Raw genomic sequence first — 21,477 nt, 5'->3', positions numbered from 1 at the left:
CTTCCTTTTTCTCTTTAAGTATATTGAATTTGCTTAATATTCTTGGTCCACCTGTTTTAACAACTCTGCTTCAGGTAATAGACACTGCCATTTGTCAATTTTCTTCTAGGCAGTTGTCTTCTCAAGTGTCTGGCTGTTTGGGTGTTCCAATATTCTTTTAGGCAAGACAGGTAGGGGCTGAGTCCAGGTTTCGATCTGTGTCAGTTCTGCTGTGGTCAAAGACAAGGTTGAGGGTGGGCCTTGGGATGGGAAGCCCCAGCACCCCAGAACCAGTGCTGGTGCCTCTCATCTGCCAGTCAGGGAGGCACCTTAAGCCCTTATGGAAAAGCAGCACGTGCAGGAGGCTGTCTCCCTAGTTTGTAACCCACCCTAGTTTGTAACGCACTGGAGTTTGCAGACAGAGAGGGGGTGGGTAAGTGTCCAAGTGCTGCGGTTAGTCCACACGCATTTTCATCACTTTGCCATCTGAGAATGGATCCTGGCCCCTGATGTCACCCAAGGACCCCTGCACTGGTGCCCGGGCTGCCTCCTTTCTTCTTCACTGAAGAGGCAGACACCGACTACCCCAAGGGAACATGTATAGCCAGGGTGGGGCTGTGACAAGTGGGACTTCAGAAGCTCTCCTCCCCCTGTCCCCTCACTGCCACCTCCAGCTGTCTGCCCCACTCCCAGGCCCCATCACCTCTGCTGCACCCCAACATTTACCAGTTCCAAGTCACATTCAGTGCCCCTAAGAGTTTAACACTTTGCATGTTGGTTTCTGGAATCCACATTTTCCTCTTGCTTTTCTATTTCTCCAGGCTGACATGGGGGTAGGGACACAATAGCCTGTGCTATTCATCTTGGCAAGACATGATCAGCTTTTGTGTATCTTAAAAAATGTTTATTTCATCTTCATGCTTGAAAGCTAGTTTTTGGTGTGTTTACAATACCAGGTTTGCCGTTATAAAGCATTATTCCACCCTCTTCTGGATAACATCATTGCCATTCAAAAGTCTGCCGTTGGTTTGTCTTTCCTCTCTGGGCATCTCATTTCCACTCTATTTTTAAGATTTTTTTCTTTTGTGTTCTATATGATACATCTACATGTGGATTTGTTTATTGACCTTGCTAAATATATGTTTTGCTTCCATAACTGTGGGTTCATGTCTTTCATCAACTTTGGAAAAACCAGTAATTTCATATCAAGCTCTCAGTTCATTAATTTTCTCTTTAGCTATGTCTAATGTGCTAATTTAGCCATTGAGATTTAACAACTCGTGTCTCCTATCTAAAAGTTCTGTTTGATTCTTTTTCAAATCTGTATGGTCATTTTTGACATTTCCTAATCCTTGTTCATATTTTGGTTCCATCTTTTGTTTCTTTAAATATTTCACACATCATTATTCTGTACATTTCATTTGTTAATTCTAGTATCTGATGTTCTTGGGAGCCTAAAACTATTGTGACTTCTCTGCAGACTCTCACTTATGGGCCTTCTTTCCTTGTGTCTCCCAGCTTTTACTGGGAGCTTATATGTGGTTTAATTCAGCCTGTCTGCCTGCAGAGGGCTAAAGGTGGGAAAGCCTTCCTCCAGAGCAGCATTGCCCTTGCTTCTGCTTAGAATCGGTGGGTACTGCCTCCTCGGAGGAACCTTGCAGAGTCCTGGCCTAGAGCAGTGTTGGGTTCAGCTCTCCCTCCTCTCTCTTCTTGGGGAACTAAGGCCTATTTTCCAACCCCAGCCCCAACTTCAGTATTAGTCCCAAGGCTGAACTGGATTTTTCAGTTGTTCTCCCCTCACCATTCTAATGTCAGCTATTGGGTTCTTCAATTTGTTTTTTGTTTTTAAGCCTTTAGAGATTTCCCCTGCTTTTTTTTTTTTTTTTTTTTTTGAGAGCCAGCAGTACACTAAAAAGTACATTTATATTAATTTATCCAAGATCTAGTTGTGTTTCAGTGGGGGGGATCTTCAGAGCACCTAGTCTGTGCACTGCAGAGGTTGGAGACCTCCATCTTGGCCTCTGTCCCCACCCCCCCCCAAAGTCCCCTAAGACACAGGTGGGTCCCTTTCCACCCTCCTTATCCCAGCCTCTCAGGAGCATCCCACATAGTTGACCACTCCTTCCTTCTCACGGCTGCACTCCTTACTGGCACCTGCACCTCCACACTGCCCTGGTTCCTCTCCTCCCTCTGGGTGCTTCTTCTGAGGATCCCTTGCTGGGACATTCTCTTCCTTCCAACCATGAAAAGCTGGAATTCCTCAAAATGCATCAGTGCTTTTCCCTCAAGGCCTGTGGTGCCTCTTGAGTACAAGAATCACATCCAAAGCATTGCTGTCACTCGTTCATCTGACACACATTTACTGGGTGATGACCATGAGCCAAGAACTTCTCCAATGACCCTCAGATGCCCTCCTCAGATGGCACTGGGGCTTCAATGCCACCACCAGGGAGCAGGGGGGTGAGGCACCGCTGAAGGGCTCCTAAACTGGGCTTGGGAAAGGGGGAAGACTTTGCAGAGGGAGTGTGTGTCCACACTGGGTCACACACAGCAAAGGAGAAGCCACCAAGTGGTGGGGAGTTGGGACAGAGTCCCAGGGAGACTGAGAGCTCTGCAGAGGCCTGGGCCTTGACCGGTGAGAGCTCAGCAGCTGCAGCAGAGAGAGCTGGGCGGTGGCAGATGGAGAGCAGAGACAGGCTAGGGACAGAGGAGGGTGGGGGCCAGGGTGGGGGTCCAGGATCATGGTCCAGATTTAAACTGGCTCCTGAGGCCCATACCTGGTATCAGATGTGCTTTTAGGAAACTCTACTTGGGCTATGGAGTGGAGAACAGACAGGGCAGAGGAGAGGTAGGGCAGCCTGGGCCAGGGTGGGCATGTGGGACAATACTAGACTTGGGAGGGAGAATCACGGACCTGCTAAGGGCGGGGACAGGTGGGAAACGGCTGCCAAGGACTACCCCCCAACGTTTGGGGATCCTCCTGTTTGAGGCCCAGGCCACTCTGATCCACAGAAGATGGTGTCTGGGTCTGGAGGGGAGAGCCCAGGCCTCCCTGAGGAGGGCACGGGGCAGGAGGAGCCCGAGAGGCCAGCGCAAACTCTGTTAGCATTTAATAAAGACAGAAAACAACGACAACACAACAACGAGGACTAGCTAAGTGGGTCACCAAGCCCTGCAGCTCAGGCCACGCTTTTGGACAGTTCTCTGATGTCATCCAAGAAGCTCAGGTAGAACTTGCGGCATCTGGGGTCCAGGTCATGTTTGAGGGCCTCAAAGTCTACGGCAGAGACCACAGGTCTGACCGTGAGGCCACAGCCCGCAGCCCACCAGGCCCTGTCCTGGGAGGGGCAGGGTAGCCTGCTGTGGAGCTGGGGGGCCAGGTGGGAGGCACAGCCTGTCCCAGAGGCCCAGTCTGAAGGAGAAGATGATGTCCTACTCTCAGAAAAGCCTGGTTTAGGGGGAAACACAACCCGGCTGGGGGACCTCCTCAAGCGTCAGGGAAGGAACAGGTTCTCCCCGCCCCGGGCGCCCAGCCCTGGATCTCGGAACAGAGGCCCAGCTCACATCTCCTGAAGATCATCATGTCCTCCTTCCTCAGGCTGAAGCAGAGGTCAATGAAGTATTCCTGCAGCATCGCCCCTGGATGGGCAGACAGGTGGGTGGGCGGGGGCCTGGGCCCTGCCCTTCCAGGGCTGGTGCTGGGGTGCCCCACGCCCACGGACGGGGGCAGGCAACCAGTGCATGGCTGCTGGGGCTGTCCTGTCCACCCCCCATGGTATGTGAGTTCAGAGTCTGAGCAGCAGGCTCGGAGTGGTGGGACATGGTCTGGGCTTGGTAGGCACTGGGGCCATAGGAGGCACCATCAGGCTAGCACCTACCAATGAACTTCATAGCTGCCAGCTTCAGGGTGCTGTAGGGGCTGTCCAGGTAAGTTAAGGCCTGCATGAAGAGCTGGTGGTACTTGCCAAAGTTGCTCTCCACCTGGGGACGGCAAAAGACATGGGCTGCGGCCAGGCTGGGGACGCCAGCCCCACCTCCTACTGACCATGCCTGCACATGAGAAGGGCAGGCCCCCCGTCCAGGTGCAGGGCAGGACTTGAGCCCCACAGGGCTGTGGTGGGAGGGGCTGGAGTTGCCCAGCTCTGCACGACCAGCTCTTCACTTGATCCCATCTTGGGTGGGACCCAAGGATCTGGGACCTACCACCCAGATGCCCCTTTCTGATATTGTCCTGGACATGCCCCAGGCAATTGCCATGGGCTCCTCCCATGCCTTGTCTGCACCCCACCCAGTGGCTGTTGCACCTCATCTAGCTCTGAGTCCACAGCCAGTCAGAGGCAATGGGATGCCAGGCCTGGCAGCTGGGCGAGGAGCCAGCTGTGTGCACCAGCTTAGCCCAGCATGGCTCATAGCTGTGCTCATGCCCTTGCAGAGGTGCTGGGTGCATGTGGGGCCTACAGCAGGGTAGGGGCCACTGTGGACCCCTGGCACAAAGCCAATGCTAAGGTAGGCGGGCGGGCAGGTGATGGAGGGGACCCAGGAGCTGCCCTTGACCTGCTAGATCAAGCTCTTCTACGATGAGTGTCCCTGAGGCTTTTCAATTTTAGAAACCAAATTGTCTTACTGTCTAAGCCTGTTTGAATTGGCTATTCTGCCACTTGTACTACCAAGAATCCTAATGAGAAAATCACCTTGGCCCTTGGCCCCCCAGGCCATCACATCGCCTGCACTTCTCAGACAGGCCCTTGGACTACTGTCCTTGCTACACCGAGCATGGTCTCCTGGGCCACTCCTAAGGTCACTTAGTCCAGGCGACTCCTGCCCCACCTGGGACCCACCAATGGGCTCCCCCCAGGCTGGGCTGACTCAGACCTGCCAGTGCTCTGTGGCCCTTGCCACCCAAGCCTCCTCCCTTCCCTCTCTTCTTCCACAGGGGACACAGCCCTGCTGGGGTCTAGGCTGCAATTACAGCCACAAGGCAACCTGGGGTCTGTGAAAACACTCCCTCCAAATCCCAGACACGAGCCGTTCCATTCACCTTCTAGGCAGAAGAGCATCTCAGGTGTCGGCAAACCCACACGCTGGAAATTTGCTCATCAGCCCATGACTTTAAAAGACACACACTTCCTCACCCTGGGCCCATGCTGGGGGGTGAACAGTAGTGCTAGCTACCACCCCACCTCAGGGCCCAGGCTCCAGCCTCTCGGGACACTTTCCACACAGACACCAGGACGCCCTGGAGGTATGGACTCTGAGCCTTGGAGTGGGAAAAAGTTCACAAGGGTTTGGAACATTGCCAGAAAGCAGGATGCTTTAAAAAACATCCAGGGGCAAGAAGAAAAAAAACCAAAAAATATATAAGCACATATCCAGGAGCTGTGCTCAAAAAAAAAAGGACAAGTTAGGGGAGCAGCCATCGGCCAGGTTGCAGCAACTGTGCATCAAAATGCTGACAGGAACGGTGGCGATCCTGGCTCCCTGCAAGAGCTGAATCTGCTATGGGCCAAGTGGTGGCCCCGCAACAGTCACATGCTGAAGCCTGAGTCCCCGCGACCTCGGAATGTGACCTTATTTGGACACAGGGTCTTAAAAGTGATAACCAAGTTAAAATGAGGTCAGTAGGGTGGGCCTTAATCCTCCATGCTGGTGTCCTCATGAGGAGGGGAGATTAGGACACAGACTCATGGGAGAACACCGTGTGGGGACTGGAGTTAAAGGAAGGGAGGAGAGAAGCCTGGGACAGCTCCTCCCAGCCCCTTCTAAGGGAGCACGGTTCTGCTGACACTTTGAGCTCGGACTTCAAACCTCCAAAACTATGAGAGAATCATTTGTCGTTCGTACAGCCACTCCACTTGTGGCACTTTGTGACAGTGGTCCTGGTGAGTGAAGACAGGCTGTGACTTGATCACGACACTCCAAGGCATAGAGTTAGCACAAAGTGAACAGAAAGGGAGTGATAACATAAAAGAAGTGAAATTATAATTTAATACATTTAATTTTGTGTTGGCATTAAAAAATAGGGAAGTGGTTAAATATGGGTATCTTTTTTCTTCTACCTGTGATTTTTTCAAAATAAGGTACTGCCATGCACCTGCTCTGTCCATACGATCAGGGAGAATAGGTGGGGCTGTGAGTGCACCACACAGCGTGGGGGCCAGCGGCTTGAGAGGGGTCAGGGGGGCCAAGAGAGCTATGGGGACATGAGGGAGCCATCAGCTGTGGCTGCAGGTCAGCCCCACGTCCCCACCCAGCCGCCGGGTCAGGCACGGCTTCAGTGGTGCACTCCACATGCTAAGTCCAACCACTGACTGCAAGTAGAGAGCAATGAGCTACCTGTTTAAAAATACTAATGATGAACACATAATCCACAGGTTCAATTATTACAAAATGCCAGATTAAAGGAACTTTTAACAGTGATTACAGATTGGGTGGACATGTCAGGGTGACTGTGAGACAGGAAATGCATGCTGGCTATTGGAACAGAAAGATATGATTTCTGGGGAAGATGCTGACTTCTGAGAAGGAGAATTTGCACAACGAGGCAAGTGGAAGTCACCGAGGACAGAGCCCTGCGGGCAGCACCCAGCAGCGTGCTCTGACCCAGGGCGCTGGTGGACAACCAGCTTTGAGACCTGTGCCGGCCTAAGACAGCAGCTGTTTCCTTTTGGGTCTGATAAAACTACAGAACTCCTAGGAAGGCGTGAAGATGGGGAGATCTCTGAAAACTCAGGAAGGTCTATGCAGGGAAGGAAGAACAATGAGAAAAAGGAAGGAAACGAGCGTATCAGGCAATGAAGACACACAATCCAACGATCACGTTCATAGTCCTGATGCCACCGTGTCTTCCTCACAGTGCTCCAAACACTTGGGAGAAGCCGATATTTGAATGTAGGATTTTAATTAAATGTTTAGAGTCAATACATCTGTAATCAATATGAAAACATTCAGGAAATTTACCTTGTTAAATGCATAAGTTTTACTTTATGAATTGTCTTAGTGATGGGCAAATATTACATTAGTAATGTTGACTGTTTAGTGCTTTCAAAAGTGGAGAGTGTAATACATGCATAAGATTAATAAACTGGGTTTAAATAAAATGTATACAAGTGGTAGTGCATGTACCTCACCATGCATAAAAATACCTTCAAGATGAAAGAATCTGTTAACAACAAATTTCTCTTAACCATGCCCAGCTGAACTGGCTAAGGCAAAAGGGGAACCCCCTCAGGCAGAGCTGGGCAGGGACGGAGCAGAGCCCTGAGCGTGAGACTGAGGCTCCGGCCACCTTGGGCACAGACCATCTCCCAGGGTTGAGCTGGGTGGCGCCGGGGCAGCCTAGGGAGGAAGAAGGGCCCTAGCATGAAACAGGCACCTTGAGAACTGGACTGGGATGGCGCCGAGGGAAGGCAGAAATGCCAAAAGGAAGTTTGTCTCTATCTTAACCTCTTTTCTAGGGTCACAAAAGGATTTATAGTTTGGGTTTACAGTGCTGCATTCTAGGGGGACCTCAGAGCTGGGAAATGCAGGTAAAAATTTATTCAAGATCAGCAGCCAACACGAAGACACCCAGGACTGAGTCACCTTGAGTGCAGCTATGGGGCCCGCAGTGCAGAATGACAAGGTGAACACGGGGAAACCCACCGTGAGCGGGAGTCGGGAACCACAGCAAACAGCAAGACCGGAGCCTCGAGAATTGTGGATAAGCACGCCATTCAGAAAAGATAACGAGGTGTTTTGTAAGTGACTACATCTCTGGCAAAATGAGGCCTTGTAAGAAAAGGACTAGATGGATTCTAAGAAGGAAGAACAGGCTGACTCAGAAAAGAAGCAAAAGAGAAACAAATGGAATGACAGCTGTCGACAAGACAAAGTCAGTGGATGTTTTAAGAGCAAATCAGAGATGGAGGAACATAGAATTAGTGAACTGGGAGATAAATCTGGAAAAAAATAACCCAAAATGCAGCACTGAGAGATAAAAGACATGGAAAATATGACAGCGGGATCAAGGCACCTGGACTGCAGCAGACCGAGAAGTGCCAGCGCACGTCGCGTGTGAACGATCTTTGTGCCTCTTACCGATTTTTCTTTTCTTCAGCCTCTCAGCACCAAGTCCGCCTGTTTTGCCTGCTCTGTGAAAATGGATCTGAGCCCTTTGAGTATGTGCCTTTGCCAGAGGCCTTGGGGTGCAGACACCGGAGGGGCACAGCAGGAGGGAGCGGCCAGGCCTCCCAGCTCAGAGCTGGCTTCGGGGCTGCAGGGTCTCCAGCGCTAGCTCAGCAACCCGCGGGCGGCCAGACTAGGTGGGACAGGTTCTCCCGACACCCGACCATCTCCCACTTGACTTCTTCCTGTGAGCGACTTCTCCTGGCATCTCAGAGAGCTCTCGTCCAATGATTTCTGCACTACCTGTGTCTCTGCTACACAGTGAGTTGCCCAGGAGCCAAGGGGGACTTCCCTGGGCAGCTGCCCCAGCCCCAGGGAATGGCTGTTATGCGTCACATTACATCACACATGCTAGCGTGTTACGTGTTATGGACACGTTATTCCTGCTAGTCTTGTATCCTTTAGGGTTCTCTTTACTTTTTGTTTTTTTTTTTTTTTTTTGAGACAGAGTCTCGCTTTGTTGCCCAGGCTAGAGTGAGTGCCGTGGCGTCAGCCTAGCTCACAGCAACCTCAAACTCCTGGGCTCAAGCAATCCTCCTGCCTCAGCCTCCCGAGTAGCTGGGACTACAGGCATGCGCCACCATACCAGCCTAATTTTTTCTATATATATTAGTTGGCCAATTAATGTCTTTCTATTTATAGTAGAGACGGGGTCTCGCTCTTGCTCAGGCTGGTTTGGAACTCTTGACCTCGAGCAATCCGCCCGCCTCAGCCTCCCAAAGTGTTAGGATTACAGGCGTGAGCCACCGCGTCCGGCTCTCTTTACTTCTTATTAGCCAATCCCTTGTAACTCCAATCCCCTGAGGCAGTTAATCATTCTTTTTTTAATTTATTTTTTCGAGACAGGGTCTTACTCTGTCACCCAGGGAGGAGTGTAATGGTGCAATCACAGCTCACTGTGACCTCAAACTCCTGGGTTCAAGTGGTCCTCCCACCTCAGCCTCCCGAAGTGCCGGCATTACAGGTATGAGTCACTGTACCAGGCCAATAAATCTTTATATTAAGCTTTCCCTGCTCAAATTGCTGCGCACTGCCCGTCTCCTGAGTGGACTATGACATATACAGACACTCAGTCATGATCGTGATGTAAGGGTCAAGTGTAGCAGCCCCTTGGCTCCCAAGGTACATGCTTCCACTGTTACCATCCCCAACCACAGATGACAGCCTGATGACATACAGGAGGTAACCAGCATCCCACTGCCCACCGACAGCACAACCCCGCCCATCCCCAAATCTCATCTGTGCAGATCTGTCTCTGGGGCCACCCTTGATGCCAACACTATTTCATAGAGCAAGGAGGAATTTCTTTTCTTTTCTTTTTTTTTTTTTTTTAGAAAATGCTCTCAAAGATGGTAGAGAGCAGACTGCTCTAATAAGGAACAGTCGGAGGAATTTCTTAATAAGACCCCAAAGTACAGACCACAGAAAAGTAATACATTATAATTGGAAACTTCTGTACAACTAGAGACACCATAAGCAAAGTAAAAGGACCAGTCGCTAACTGCAAAAGTATTTACAATACAAATAACTGGCTGGGGATCCACATGCAGAGTGTATGAAAAATTCATATATATGTTTCCAAGAAAAAGACAACCCAACATAAAATGGGGGGAAGGTCTGAAGAAGCAACTTGTCGCTGAGCAGCCCTGTCTGGAGCTTGCCCAGAGGCCACGCTGCCCCGGGAAGGCCCAGCTGCTGCGCTGCAGGGCTGCTTGCTCTGTCCCCTTCCCTGCAGAGCCACGGGCAGCTCTCTCTGAGAGCCTTTGCTGGAGCAGATTCCCGCCCTCCCCTGCCTTGGAGAATGGCCTCCAGCGGACTCCTGCAGCTCTCCCCACTTCCAGCCTGGGCTTTGCCTCCTCCAGGAAGCTCTCCCCAACTGCTCCTGTCCAGGAAATGTGGCCTCTCTTGCTGCCCACACCTACCCCACACCGCCCACTCAGGACCGCCAGGCCCACACTGGCTGGACAGTTTAGGAGGGTTTTCCCTGGGCTTTCCCCTCCTTCCATGTTTTCCTCCCTCCACGTTCAAGCAGAGAGTGGCTCTGCCCTTTGTCCCCTTGGAGGAAGGTGGTGGCGGGAACAAAAATACAGATAATGGCAAATCTTTCTGCCTTTTGTGTCTCACAAAGCCTGGGCCCCTAGGAAGCATGGCAGGTGTTTTAAAGCACACCAGTGGAGAAGGAATTCTTCCAAAGGCTGGAGTGACAGGCAGGGAGGGACAGTATCACCCGCCTGCAGCCTTGGCCCTGCTAAAGAGCCTGGGACCATTTTCCCAAAAGCCAGGCTGAGGCTGAGGGTCTGCTGATTTCCCACTGCGTGGAGCAGAATCAGAGGCTGGAGGCAGGGCTTGAACCGGCTGCTAGAAGACAGAGGGTGGTGCTTCTGCTCACCCCGCTTCCCCTCTGCGCATGCACAGGCTCCTCACAGAGGGCGGGGCCATGACTGTGTGCAGGGCGGAGGCTTGGCCCCTTCTTGGAGTACGGGGAACTAAAAGGCCTTCCTCATGTCTGCATGGGGGCCCCAGTGGGTGCTGTGTCTCCCCTTGATGGGACATCAGACACACAGTTCCAGGCACACTATGGGTGCCTCCTGCTTGGCCCCCTGGAGAGGACCTGAGCTCCATCACTCAAGGGGGAGAGGACATCCCCCAGAGAGCTGGGGTGACTGCACACAGCCCCCAATCCCTCCTCCAGGAGGGCGCCCACATCTTACTGTGAAGATGAAGATGTCGTTCTCTGCGCTCAGACCATGGCCCCATGCCAACTTGCCAAACAGCTCCTTCTGGAACTCCCACCTCAGCAAGATGGCACAGCGCAGGAAGGTGAACTTGGTCTTCTGTGGGTGCAGAGCAGAGACATGGGTCACCAGTCAGTGCCCCAGCCCTCTACTCCCTGTCCTTATGCCCCCTGGGCAGACCCTGCGGGAAGCAAGCTCCTGCAGCCTCTGTCCCTGGGCACTGAGGGTCTCGGGCGATGCAGCCTGTACATGTCCATCTGCCTGCTGCACCCGCCAGTAGGAAAAAATGATCCCACCTTGAAGTCTTTACTCCCTAAGCCCCATGGGTGTCCTGCTCTAATTCACACCAAGCTTCCAGGCCTTCCCAACACAAAGGCCAGAGGGAAGAGGGGCAAGCATGCAAGGAAGGGACTAACAGCTCACCAGCACCCAGCAGTCACTGGTCCCTGGTATCAAGAAGCCTTAGAAAGTCCCTGTCCTGGGCTGACTTGTGTCCCCCAGATTCCTATATTGAAGTCCTGCCCCTCAGGACCTCAGAGTTTGCCTGTGTTTGGGAAAAGGGTCTTTAAAGCTGTGATTAGAGTAAAACGAAGTCATGCAGGTGGGCCCTGGTCCAGTATGCCTGGTGTCCTTATCAGAGGAAATGAGGACACAGACACACGCAGAGGGATGACCCTGTGAGGACATAGGGAGAAGATGGCCATCTACACGCCAAGGAGAGTAGCCTCAGGAGGAGCCAGCCCTGCAAAGCCTTGATCTCGACTTCCAGCCTCCAGACCGTGGGGCATCACATGTCTGCTGTTTAGCCACCCACCTTTGGTACTCGGTTGTGACGGCTCTGGCACACCCATACAGTCCCCATCCCAGGCTGGCCTCCCACCCCTTGCTGAGCTGGGGGGACTGGCACCCCCAGTTTTCATTCTCCAAAGCCCACAGCCTCCTCCCGAGTCCTCCCTGCCAGGGTCCTGCCTGCGCTCCAGGGATCACCCCTCTGTCCTCTGTGAGGCTGTGCTCCTCAAGGGAGGGCCACCTCCTCTCCAGCACCTGTGACAGGCCCTGCTCACAGCATTTCCATTGATGCTGCAAATGTCAGTGGACCCAGACGACTTTCTGCCTTCCTCCCAGGCTGGGACTGGCCATGCCTTTCTGCCTTTGCCCATCTGCTCAGAGAACGCACTGCCCGCCCTTGCTGGCCTGGGCAGGGGCCGGCCCCAGCAGCCTCTCGGGTTACCTCAGCCCTCTCTTGCTTCTGGACTACAGCTGTGTCCCTTGGGTTTGATGGATCTGGGGCACAGGCAGAAAGTGGGGTGGTACTGAGGAAAGCTTGTGGGGAAGAAATAAGAATTCCAAGCAGTTCCCCAAGAGCTCACGGAGGGGTAAAGAGTTGGGGTGGAAGGAGGAGGAGGCCTCCAGGGCTCAGCGTGGGAGCCCCTGTCTGGGGGAGAGGCTAGACCTCCCCCAGAGCAGATGGGCCAGGCTGGACTGTCTGGTCATCGGGGTGAGGGCTCGCTCTGTGGAGATCGGAGACTGGGATGCGATGCGGGTGGGTGGGGGGACAGGGAGGCCCTAGAGACCAGTGGTGCAGGCTAATGGAGGAATGGTCTGCACAGAGTGGCGCCCAGGACCAGCAGAGATGCCGCCTAGCCTGTGGGCAGGGGTTGGGGGCTGGAAGGCTTCCCTAAGGAGGTAGCACCGGGACTGGTCCCCAGGGCCAAGCAGGTATGCAGCGCAGAGGTGAGAAGGGGCACCTGGCGGCCTCACAAAGGCATGGCCTGCAGGACCCAGGCTGTGTGCTGCATCTGGTAGGTCTAAGGCCACCCATACAGTCCTCTACGGGGAAAACATGGTGCCCTCCCTGGGATGGGGGCATCGGGCAGGCAGGGTGCAGATGGGTGCCCTTGTGCAGGGCTGGGTTTGTACCACTGGCCCCAAGGGAGGGGAAAGAGTGGAGGCAGGAAGAGTCCGGATGCCAGGCTCCCAAGGCTGATTGTATGTGTTGGGGGAGGGGGTGTCTGAAGCAGTGGAGATTCCCAAGGTCCTGGGTTGACAGGGTGGGGTGGGGGTGGTGAACCTGGAGGCCCTGGATGGGGTCCTCTCTTGTCCATCTGCCTGCTTGCTCATAGGCCAGGCCCAGCCCTCCCTTCATGGCCCAGGTGGCCTCTCCAGGATGCAGCCCCACTCTGGGCTCTACTCACTGGGCTGAGTCCTCCTCAGCTGCCCACCAAACCAGCCAGCAGTTGGGTCCCCCCAATCCATGCTCCCCTGCCTGCCCCAGCATAGCCAGGGCCCACTCACCGTGATCACGTCGGGGCAGGGGTCGACCAGGTGGAAGAGCAGTGGCACCAGGGCCTGGAAGGCGAGCATCTCAAGCTGCTGCTGAAACTTCTTGCCTCCACTGTACATGACATCTCCAAACAGGAAGATGGCTCCTCCACGTACCTCTGCCCTCTCCTGGGGAGACAGGCAGGCAGGCCTTCCCCTCAGGCAGGGAACAAGCTGAAGCCTCTGTGGCTCTGGACACGGCCTTTCTAGCCACTGCCATCTTTTACCTTCCTCTCTGCCCACGGACTTGAAGAGTGGCCGGGGCCTGCCCTCACTTCTCCCCCACTTCAGCTCAGGGCCAACTGACCTCACCCAGACCCCATGGACCATGCTCCCCAGTTGCCCCTCCACACCTGACACTCCAGCCCACTCCCCTGTCATGAGCTGCTCTTTCCCCCTGTCTGGGGATGCCTTCTCTCCCTTCAGGCTCCTGCAGGTTTTCCTGGCTCTGCCTCTTCTCCCTGGTCCCCTCTGGGGTTTCTCCAGGAGGCCTGGAGTGGACAGCGGACACACTTCCACTCCTGGGCAGACCCTGCTACCAGATCTGTCACTTTTCCGCTCCCTGACCATGGGCAAGGCTCCTCCGGTGTGCAACTCAGTTTTACCTTTTGTAAGTAGTGGCTAATAACAGGGACTTTGCCTTTGGGTGGTGGAGAAGAGGGAGCCCAGCACCTGCAGCAGGGCCTGGAGTCCTTGGCCTTGGTCCTTCTGCTGCCCCCACCTCCTCAGGCTTTATCCAGCAGCTCCCTGGACACCTCCAGGAGAGACTCCTCCCCCTTCCTGCCCTCTAGGACCTGCAGCATCAATCTCCCCCTGCCCACCTGGGGCTGGTCCTTGACTGTCCCACACCCAGTGTTCACTCCAGCACCGGTGCCACCCGAAGCCCCTCTTCACGTTGCAGCCCCTGCTTGGCTTAAGCCCCCCTCACTCCTTGCTTTTGCTAAGTTACTCAAAGCCCTGGAAACTGCTGACCCTGCCCCAGGCTTACCCACCCCATCCATTTTCCACCTGGCCGCCCAAAGGGTCTTTCTCAAGGCACTGGGCAGGGGAGGCCCTCTCTCCCCACCGCAGCCCCCAGTGCCCCCCCAGGGAAAGGAAGCGTAGCGGGCCACCCAGGCAGAACCTCCCTTCCCCGGGGCCAGGTTTTCTGCTGAGCAGCTCTGGCTGCAGACTCCCCAGGAGCCGGAAGAGCCGCTGGGCTGCCCCGTGGGTAGGCGCAGGAGAGACTGTGCAAGCACAGGCCAGCAGTGCTCCCTGCCACTGCCCTTCTGCACCACACCCAGCCTCCCAGCCTACTCACATCCTCGAACAAGATCAGCAGGTGCTGTGCGATCTTGAGGCTGAGGGCGCCAACGCCCTGGACGCTCAGGTGGTGCAGGATGTCGCCCAGGACCCACATCAGACCCACGGGGTCCTCGGGGTTGGGCTTCAGGAAACTGCCTAGCAGCTCCAGCAGCCGGTTCTGGAGCAGGACCTCCTGTGGGGAGACCCAGCCTTGCATGTGGGACCCCTGCCCAGTGTCACCCATGGACTCCTGGGCATCTCCATCCCCGGGCCTTCCCTAGTGGGGTGAGCTGGCCAGACTGTCTGGTCACAGCACTGACACATGGCCCTGGGCTCCTCTGACCATCCCACCAGGCACTAAACTTCCTGAGCGGGAACGGATCACTCATCTCCAGACCCCATCTGGGAGGGTCAGGGTTTTTGAGTGGACAGATGGGGAGGATGGAGTCCCTGACTGAGGCTGGCTCCGGGCCCGCTCCCTGCCTCCCTTTCATAAATGACAGGGAAGTGGCTAAAAAGCACGGCAGTTTATCAGGGGAAAGTAAAGCATAGGGACCTCAGTTCCAGCCCTCCTACTGCATCATGTGGGGACCAACATGTTCTGGGGGGCACAAAGGACAAGAGGAGGAAGGACATCTCACTCCAGCTAGGTGTGAGTCCTCCATCCTGCCTGAAGCATGAACCAAGGACCTGACAGGTGGCTTGGGATTCCTACATGGAAAAGAGGCCAAAGTCGCTGTCCTCAGACCCTCCCCAGCTCAGAAATTCTAAACTCCCAGCCCTATCCAGTGCCGCAGGGTCTCCCAAACACCACTAGCTTCTCTGTCCCCAGGCCCAACTTGCTTCCCCCACTGCCCCTTCCAATGCAGTTGCCTCCCATGGAGACTCTTCAGATGCCTTCTGTGGTCTTCCTAGGATAGACCTGGGCATCTCCCCACATCTCTCACCTTCTCAGGTTGCATCAGGGTACTGCTGAAGCCCTTCAGGCTCAAGGCCTGCACCAGCTGGTTGGGATTTTTCAGGCCCAGGTTCAGGAAGTTATTCATGGTTCTCCGAGTTGCAAACTGGGAGATATGTGGGCTGTTGAGAAACTGACAAGAGTTGGTACAGTCAGCTCACCAGTCTATTATGGCTTCCAGGGAAAATCAGCCTGCACCACAGCATGAGCTAGTGTGGTTAGACACAAGGAAGCACTTCCAGACAGCAAGAAGATATGATATGTAATGCAGAAGTTAGAATGCCTTAATACTAGAGGACAGGAATGGAAGCCCAATCTCTGACCTTCCTAAAGGACAGAATGCTTTGGTGATGACTGGGGAGGGAGGGACTGAGACGCTGACCTCTGTGATGATGAGGATGGCCACAATGTTGTCCCGTTCCTCAGTGCTCTTCAGGGAGATGGCTGCCTGCCCCAAAACAGCCTTGATCTCACAGCCATAGTGGGCTATGGCCCTGTCAGATGGAAGAGGCAGGCATAGGTCCCCAAGGGCCCCATTCTCAGACCTGGGCCAGAGGGAGACCCAAGACCCCCTCACTCCTGGTAGACTTCACTCACTTAAGGAGCTGACCCAAGAGACTGAGTAGGGGGTACAGGGTCCCAGTGTGGGAGTGGGGTACAGGTGGGAGCCCCCTCAGGGTGTGATCTTGGTGCCCAAGTTTGGTGCTCACCTGGCCAAGAGGGTCACCCCCTCTGTGTAGGTTTCCAGGTGCTCAAAGAGCTCCCAGCCCTTCAGTAGCTTGAGGTGGGCGAACACCTCCCAGTTGTCGGTGGTCCAGAAGAGGCCCTTCAGGGCTTCCAGGCACATCCTGGGGGCAGGTGGAGAGGAGTTTGGACGTGGAGGCAGAATGAGGGGTTTGTTCTCCACCTGGAGCCTGGGTGAGTTGTTGCCTGCTGGGCTCCCCTCATTCAGGAGTCTCTCCTGGCAGCCGTTGGACACTCTGTCCCCTGCTTCCCCAACCCTAGACTGCAAGCCCACAGGTGGGGCTAGAGTCCCTTCCCTTCTGGGTCCCCAGCACTTAGCCCGGGGGCACCATGTATGTGGGAGGAGCCAGAAGGAGGGGCAGATAGGGGTCCTGAGAGGGTGAGGCTTAGCCCTATGTCCCACCTGCTGGGGCTGAGGGGATTCGCATCCAGGGTGTCGTCCTGGTAGTCTGAGATGCCCTCAACCATGCCCAGCTCTAACAGGTAGCGTAGCTGGGTGAGTAGGCCCAGAAGGATCCCTGCAAAGGCCCAGTAGACTGCAGGCTTGTACTCCTGGGTGTAGAGGAGTTCATACATGGTGCCCAGGGCCTGCAGCGGGCGACAGAGCAGGGCCCAGACAGGGCCCAGTAAGCAAAGGAGCTGAGAGCAGCAACCACACAGCCACTGTGTCCCTAGCCCCCACTGCCTGTGTCTGGCCTCATCCTAGGAATCAGCATCAAAAGCCTTTGCCTGCTTCTGGCTGTTCCTGGGCTGCCTCGAACCCCACTCCCGCAGTAGCTCAGAGGCAGGGCCCGTGTGAGGCTGGCCGCCGAGACAGGCAGAACCATGAGTGAGCCCACCCTACGGGGCCCCTGATCTCTTGGCTTTGCCTCTAACCCAAGCCCTTTCTGGCCCCTTGCACCACTGGTCTCCCTTTCCCTGGCCCAGCTCCACCCTCTGGTGACCTGCCTGGCCCTCACCACCCCTCTCCAGATGCCCTTCCCAACCAGGAGGTCCTTCCAGACCACCCACCCTCAGACCCTCTGGCTTCCTGTCCCAGGAGCCTGGTTTGATGTGGCTGACCCCCCAGGGTCCCTTTCCTTGGGTCAGGCTGTGAGTGGCCACTGAGACCTGCTCTAGCTCTTCCCCTAAACAGTTCTCCAGTCAGTCCTGTAGTCACCGTGTCCCCTGCCTGCCTTGCTGCTTCCTGCTGCCCCTGCCCTCACCTTTTCAAAGGGCAGAGCTAACCGGGTCATTCCTAAGTGGAACCCTTCCATGCTGCGCATTGCCTTTGTGGGGAAGCTCAGCACTGGCCACAGCCCATGGGCCCTGTGTGGCCAGGCCCCTGCCTCTCAGTGCCAGCCCGCCCATGGCCCTGGCTGCCAGGCCTCCCCCACCTCCTGCTCAGCCCAGCCCTGGGGCCTCTTGTTCTTTTATTTTTTTTAATTTTAGCATATTACAGGGGTACAAATGTCTAGACTACGTACACTACCCTTGCCCCACCTGAGTCAGAGCCCCAAGCGCATCCATCCCCCAGACAGTGCGCACTGCACTCATTATGTGTGTACCCGCCCCCTCCCCCCTCCCATCTGCCCGAGGAGCAGTGTGTGGTTATTTGCGACTATGTGTCCCATGAGGGGTCTCCACTGCTCCCTCATGTGTTCCCACTTGCTGCAAGTTTGTGGAAATCTTGGCTTTTCTGTTCCAGCGGGAATCCTCATGGGGAGACAGGTGCTAATGGCAGCGGTGAGGCTGATCAGTCAGCTCACACACCAGCTGCCCAGAGGGTCCCTGGAGTGTGCAGGGGCAGGAACCTGTGGTGAGCAGGTCAGATGCAGTGCCCACCTTCCCGCACGACAGGCCACTCCTGAATTCCCAGTTGCCACAGTGGCGCTGGCGTCGTACCACCTGGAATCCCTTGGGGCCCTTGAATGACAATGCCATTGCAGTGGGGGAACGGGGTGGGGACACGGAGGGGGTGCTGCTCACCACCAGGGAGATGAGCTGGGCCTGCTGGGTGGGCCTGATGAACTGCTCAGGGGGCCGCAGCTTCATCTTCGTGTAGAGCAGGGTGATGACCTGGCGGGCCAGCTCCCCGTTGGCGGCTAGGGCCTTCCACAGCGGGAGGGTTAGCCTGGGGAGACAGGGGTGGGCTCACAGCCCGCCGGGGGAAACCCGTGGGTGCAAGGCCTTCTGTGCACTCTGAAGGCCACAGAACAGCCTGCCGGGCATGCTAGAGTGGAGATGGCTGGGTTCCTCGGGAACAGTGAACCCTCTGTCTGCAGAGGGTCCCGGAGGCTGTGTTGTCATGACCAGTGCGGCTTGGGCCCCTGCTAGGAGCTCTGAGCGCAAGTTAGTTTTCCCAGGTGTTCTTGCTCACATCCCCTCAACAGGTGACCCTGAGCACACCACTGCCCAGCCCAGCCTGTCTCTCCACCTGGGAAGTGAGGGCTCACCCCTCAGTCAGCCCTGCAAGGCCAGGAGCCACGGTGGGCAAGACTCACTCATCCCTGGTGACACCGTGCTCCCTGTCAAAGGCCGTGCAGCCTGTGACAGGCCCGTGTCCATACCCCCCCTCAGGCTGTGAAGTGCTTGCACACCACTTGGGGCTGTGAGAATGCCACTTCCGACTCAGCAAGGGAGGCGAAGCCTGAGACTGCATTTCTGACGAGCTCCCAGGTGGTGTGGCCTTGCTGGCCCTGGGTCCATAGTTTTCATGGCGAGGTGTCCCCGTCCACAGAACACAGCTTGGAAAGACCAGCATTACCCAAAGTGTGGCCCAAACTGTGTACGCCAGGGCTCTGGGGTAGCTGCTGGGGACCATTGGCTGTGCTTTTTGTCACCCAGCTGACCTCCAGCCTCTCTACAGGTCAGCCTCAGGGGTTCTCCGAGTCTGAGGGACGTTTTCTTGTGGAAGCCCTCCCTGGGACTACCAAAGCCTTAACCCCTTCTGTCTGGCACGTCTTTGGGGATGCTGCCAGGCCTGGCCCTGGAGTCCAGGCCCTGGAGCCTGGCAGCCGCTCTCAAACACTCCTGCCTTCACAGTGCCTGGCACGAGTCTGTATTCGGAAGTGTCTACAGACTGAGTGAGGACCAAAGGACGGGTGGGCAGCTGTCCACCTTTGGGTATGTACTGAGGAGGGGCTACCTCTCTGAGGGGTGGCACAGGGACAGGACCACCTCGACCGTCTCCTGGGAGTGCTGGGCTCCCAGTGCTGCTGTGGCCTTCATCATGGTCTCCTGCACGTCCTTGAAGACAATACCAGGCAGCTCCTGGAACAGGCCTTGCAGGATCTCAGCCACCTGCGGGGAAGGGTGAGCAGAGGGCAGCCTCAGATAGGGCCCTACTCTGCTGGGGGCTGCCTCCTCCAAGAGGCCATCTTGGATCTCAGGCCGGCGGCATGACCCTGCGTGCATCCCAGGATGGAACTGGCTCTGGGGCTGGCTGCTTGTGCCACCCCTGGTTCGTACATCCTTGCTCCCCATGTGTCCCTGTGACCACAGAGATACTAGGCTTCAGGGGACCAGTGTGGGGGTTGACCACAGAAGCACCTCCATCAGTGGGGACAGGCAGCCCCTGCATGTCATTTGGTCTGGTGGGTCTGGAACTATAGGCAGAGCCAGACTGAGATGGATGTCGACAGTGACCTTGCCATCACCTGCTGGCTGTGAACAAGGTGGTGTGTTGCTCTGATTGCTGCAGCAGGGTGCTGTGACCTTGAGGCGAGCCAGGACCCGCTGGTATCACTGGCCTTGGCCCTGCTGCCCACAGCTGCCCCGTGCTGGCACAGGCTTCTGGGGGCTGTGCTGCTGGGAGGGGTACCCGAGGTGGTCTCTGCAAAGAGGTGCGGTGTGTGGTGTGCACGCATGGTGCACAAGCACATGGGCACGCAGGCCCCTCCTGGTCCTGCAAGGAGGTACACAGCTGTGGACTGAGGACGGGCTGTCCCTACCCTGAGACCCCACCTGCTCAGCTTTGATGCCCGGATCCAGGAAGGCCAGCAGAAGGAGATGGGAGGCCAGGTTGCAGCGCAGCTGGTCGTGGCCCTGGAGGTTGTGCAGGAGCGTAAGGACCAGCTGCGTGTGCTGGGCCACTGTCAGGTTCTCCTCGAACGCCTGTGCCAAAGGGACAGGGGACAGGGGGGACACCCTGTGGTCAGCATCAGTCCAGGCTCTCACCCTGACATGGACAAACATGCCCCTGCCCCCACCTGCTGCCCTCTCCAGGCCGTGCGCTGTCACCCAGCGGCAGCAAGTGTGGCCGCTGCAGACTCACAGCTGTCCCTTCTCCTGAGAACTGTGCTGGGGACAGTGGGAGGGATCAGCCCCCAGCCCCACCTGGCAGCCAGTGACCAAGCCCCTGCCTGAGGCTGAGGCTGAAGACCACCTCCTGCTCAGCTCCCTTCCCCTGAAAGCACGTCCTCCGGGAGCCGGGAGCCTAAGACAACAGGCCTCTAAGCCCAGGGCTTCCTGAGAGGGGGGCCCAGGGGACTCCTGAATGAAGGAGTCACTGTTCCTATCACAGCCTGTCCCAGGATCTCAGGCCTAAGTGACCCTTACATAAAAGGTGGGTAAACTGAGAAACTGAAAGATTGAATGACCTACCCAACAGTCATTGAGTTTGGGCTGGCCCAATAGGCCAGAGCTCGCTCTCAAACTAGTCCCTGAATCCCGTACAGTGAGCGAGGTGGGGGGGAGTGGAAGGGAGGGTGGCCCGAGAGGAGAGCATATTGGGAGGGCCTGGGCCTGAGAGAAGGGGCTAGACTACACAGTCTTTGCAAGCCCTGGTGAGGAGCCCCAGAGGAGTGAGGGAGCCCAGAGTGGGCTCTGAAGATGCCATCGGGAGCCCTGGGACACACTGCTCCAAGTGGGCCCAGCCAGCATCCAAGTCAGAGACTGGAGGGCCCGGGCAGGGTATAAGGGGAAGCAGAGATGGGACACTTTGGGTGCTGCGCCCTCATTCAGGCTCTGCCCAGCCTGTCCCTGGAACAGGCCATGTGGGGCCTCCACTATCCTGATGCGTACAGTGGGCTGGGGAGGCCGGGGCTCTGGATAACTGCCGCACTCTTGGATAGTTGGGGTTCTGTGGGAGCCGCCCAGCCCCGAGAGACCTCACCTTCATCACGTCGCAGAGCTTCACCTCCCATTCCTTGGAGATGCTCCCTTGAAGTTGCTTTATCCTGTGCACATGCTTGGGGTCCGCAGTCCTCCCTGCCCCAAGACATGCAGTCAGGAGAACTGCTTTGGCCTGGGGAAGCGGCACTCCCCTCTCTGGCATGATCACCCCAGCCCAGGCCAGGAGTGAGGCCCAGA

The 21,477-nt window shown here is 56.0% G+C and overlaps 1 protein-coding gene across 1 annotated transcript in view; it reads right to left on the bottom strand.

Moving 5' to 3' along the window:
* Window positions 1–3,076: 3,076 nt before the first annotated feature.
* Window positions 3,077–21,477, bottom strand: part of LOC105881126 (maestro heat-like repeat family member 5) — a 36,965-nt gene continuing 18,564 nt past the window's right edge. The window contains exons 14-27 of the mRNA XM_076005339.1: window positions 21,281–21,375; window positions 20,131–20,280; window positions 19,313–19,467; window positions 18,154–18,298; window positions 16,589–16,773; window positions 16,152–16,289; window positions 15,824–15,935; window positions 15,431–15,574; window positions 14,500–14,676; window positions 13,173–13,328; window positions 10,854–10,976; window positions 3,858–3,960; window positions 3,544–3,618; window positions 3,077–3,256 (exon numbers count right to left, since the gene is read on the bottom strand). Coding sequence (XP_075861454.1) covers window positions 3,159–3,256; window positions 3,544–3,618; window positions 3,858–3,960; window positions 10,854–10,976; window positions 13,173–13,328; window positions 14,500–14,676; window positions 15,431–15,574; window positions 15,824–15,935; window positions 16,152–16,289; window positions 16,589–16,773; window positions 18,154–18,298; window positions 19,313–19,467; window positions 20,131–20,280; window positions 21,281–21,375 — 1,856 coding nt within the window. The 3' untranslated portion in view covers window positions 3,077–3,158. The remainder of the gene's footprint in view (window positions 3,257–3,543; window positions 3,619–3,857; window positions 3,961–10,853; window positions 10,977–13,172; window positions 13,329–14,499; window positions 14,677–15,430; window positions 15,575–15,823; window positions 15,936–16,151; window positions 16,290–16,588; window positions 16,774–18,153; window positions 18,299–19,312; window positions 19,468–20,130; window positions 20,281–21,280; window positions 21,376–21,477) is intronic.

This window comes from Microcebus murinus, chromosome 7, assembly GCF_040939455.1.
Source record: "Microcebus murinus isolate Inina chromosome 7, M.murinus_Inina_mat1.0, whole genome shotgun sequence".
NCBI classification, from domain to species: Eukaryota; Metazoa; Chordata; class Mammalia; order Primates; family Cheirogaleidae; genus Microcebus; species Microcebus murinus.
Note: the sequence above shows the minus strand (reverse complement) of the source record. Positions and strands in the feature narration are given on the sequence as shown.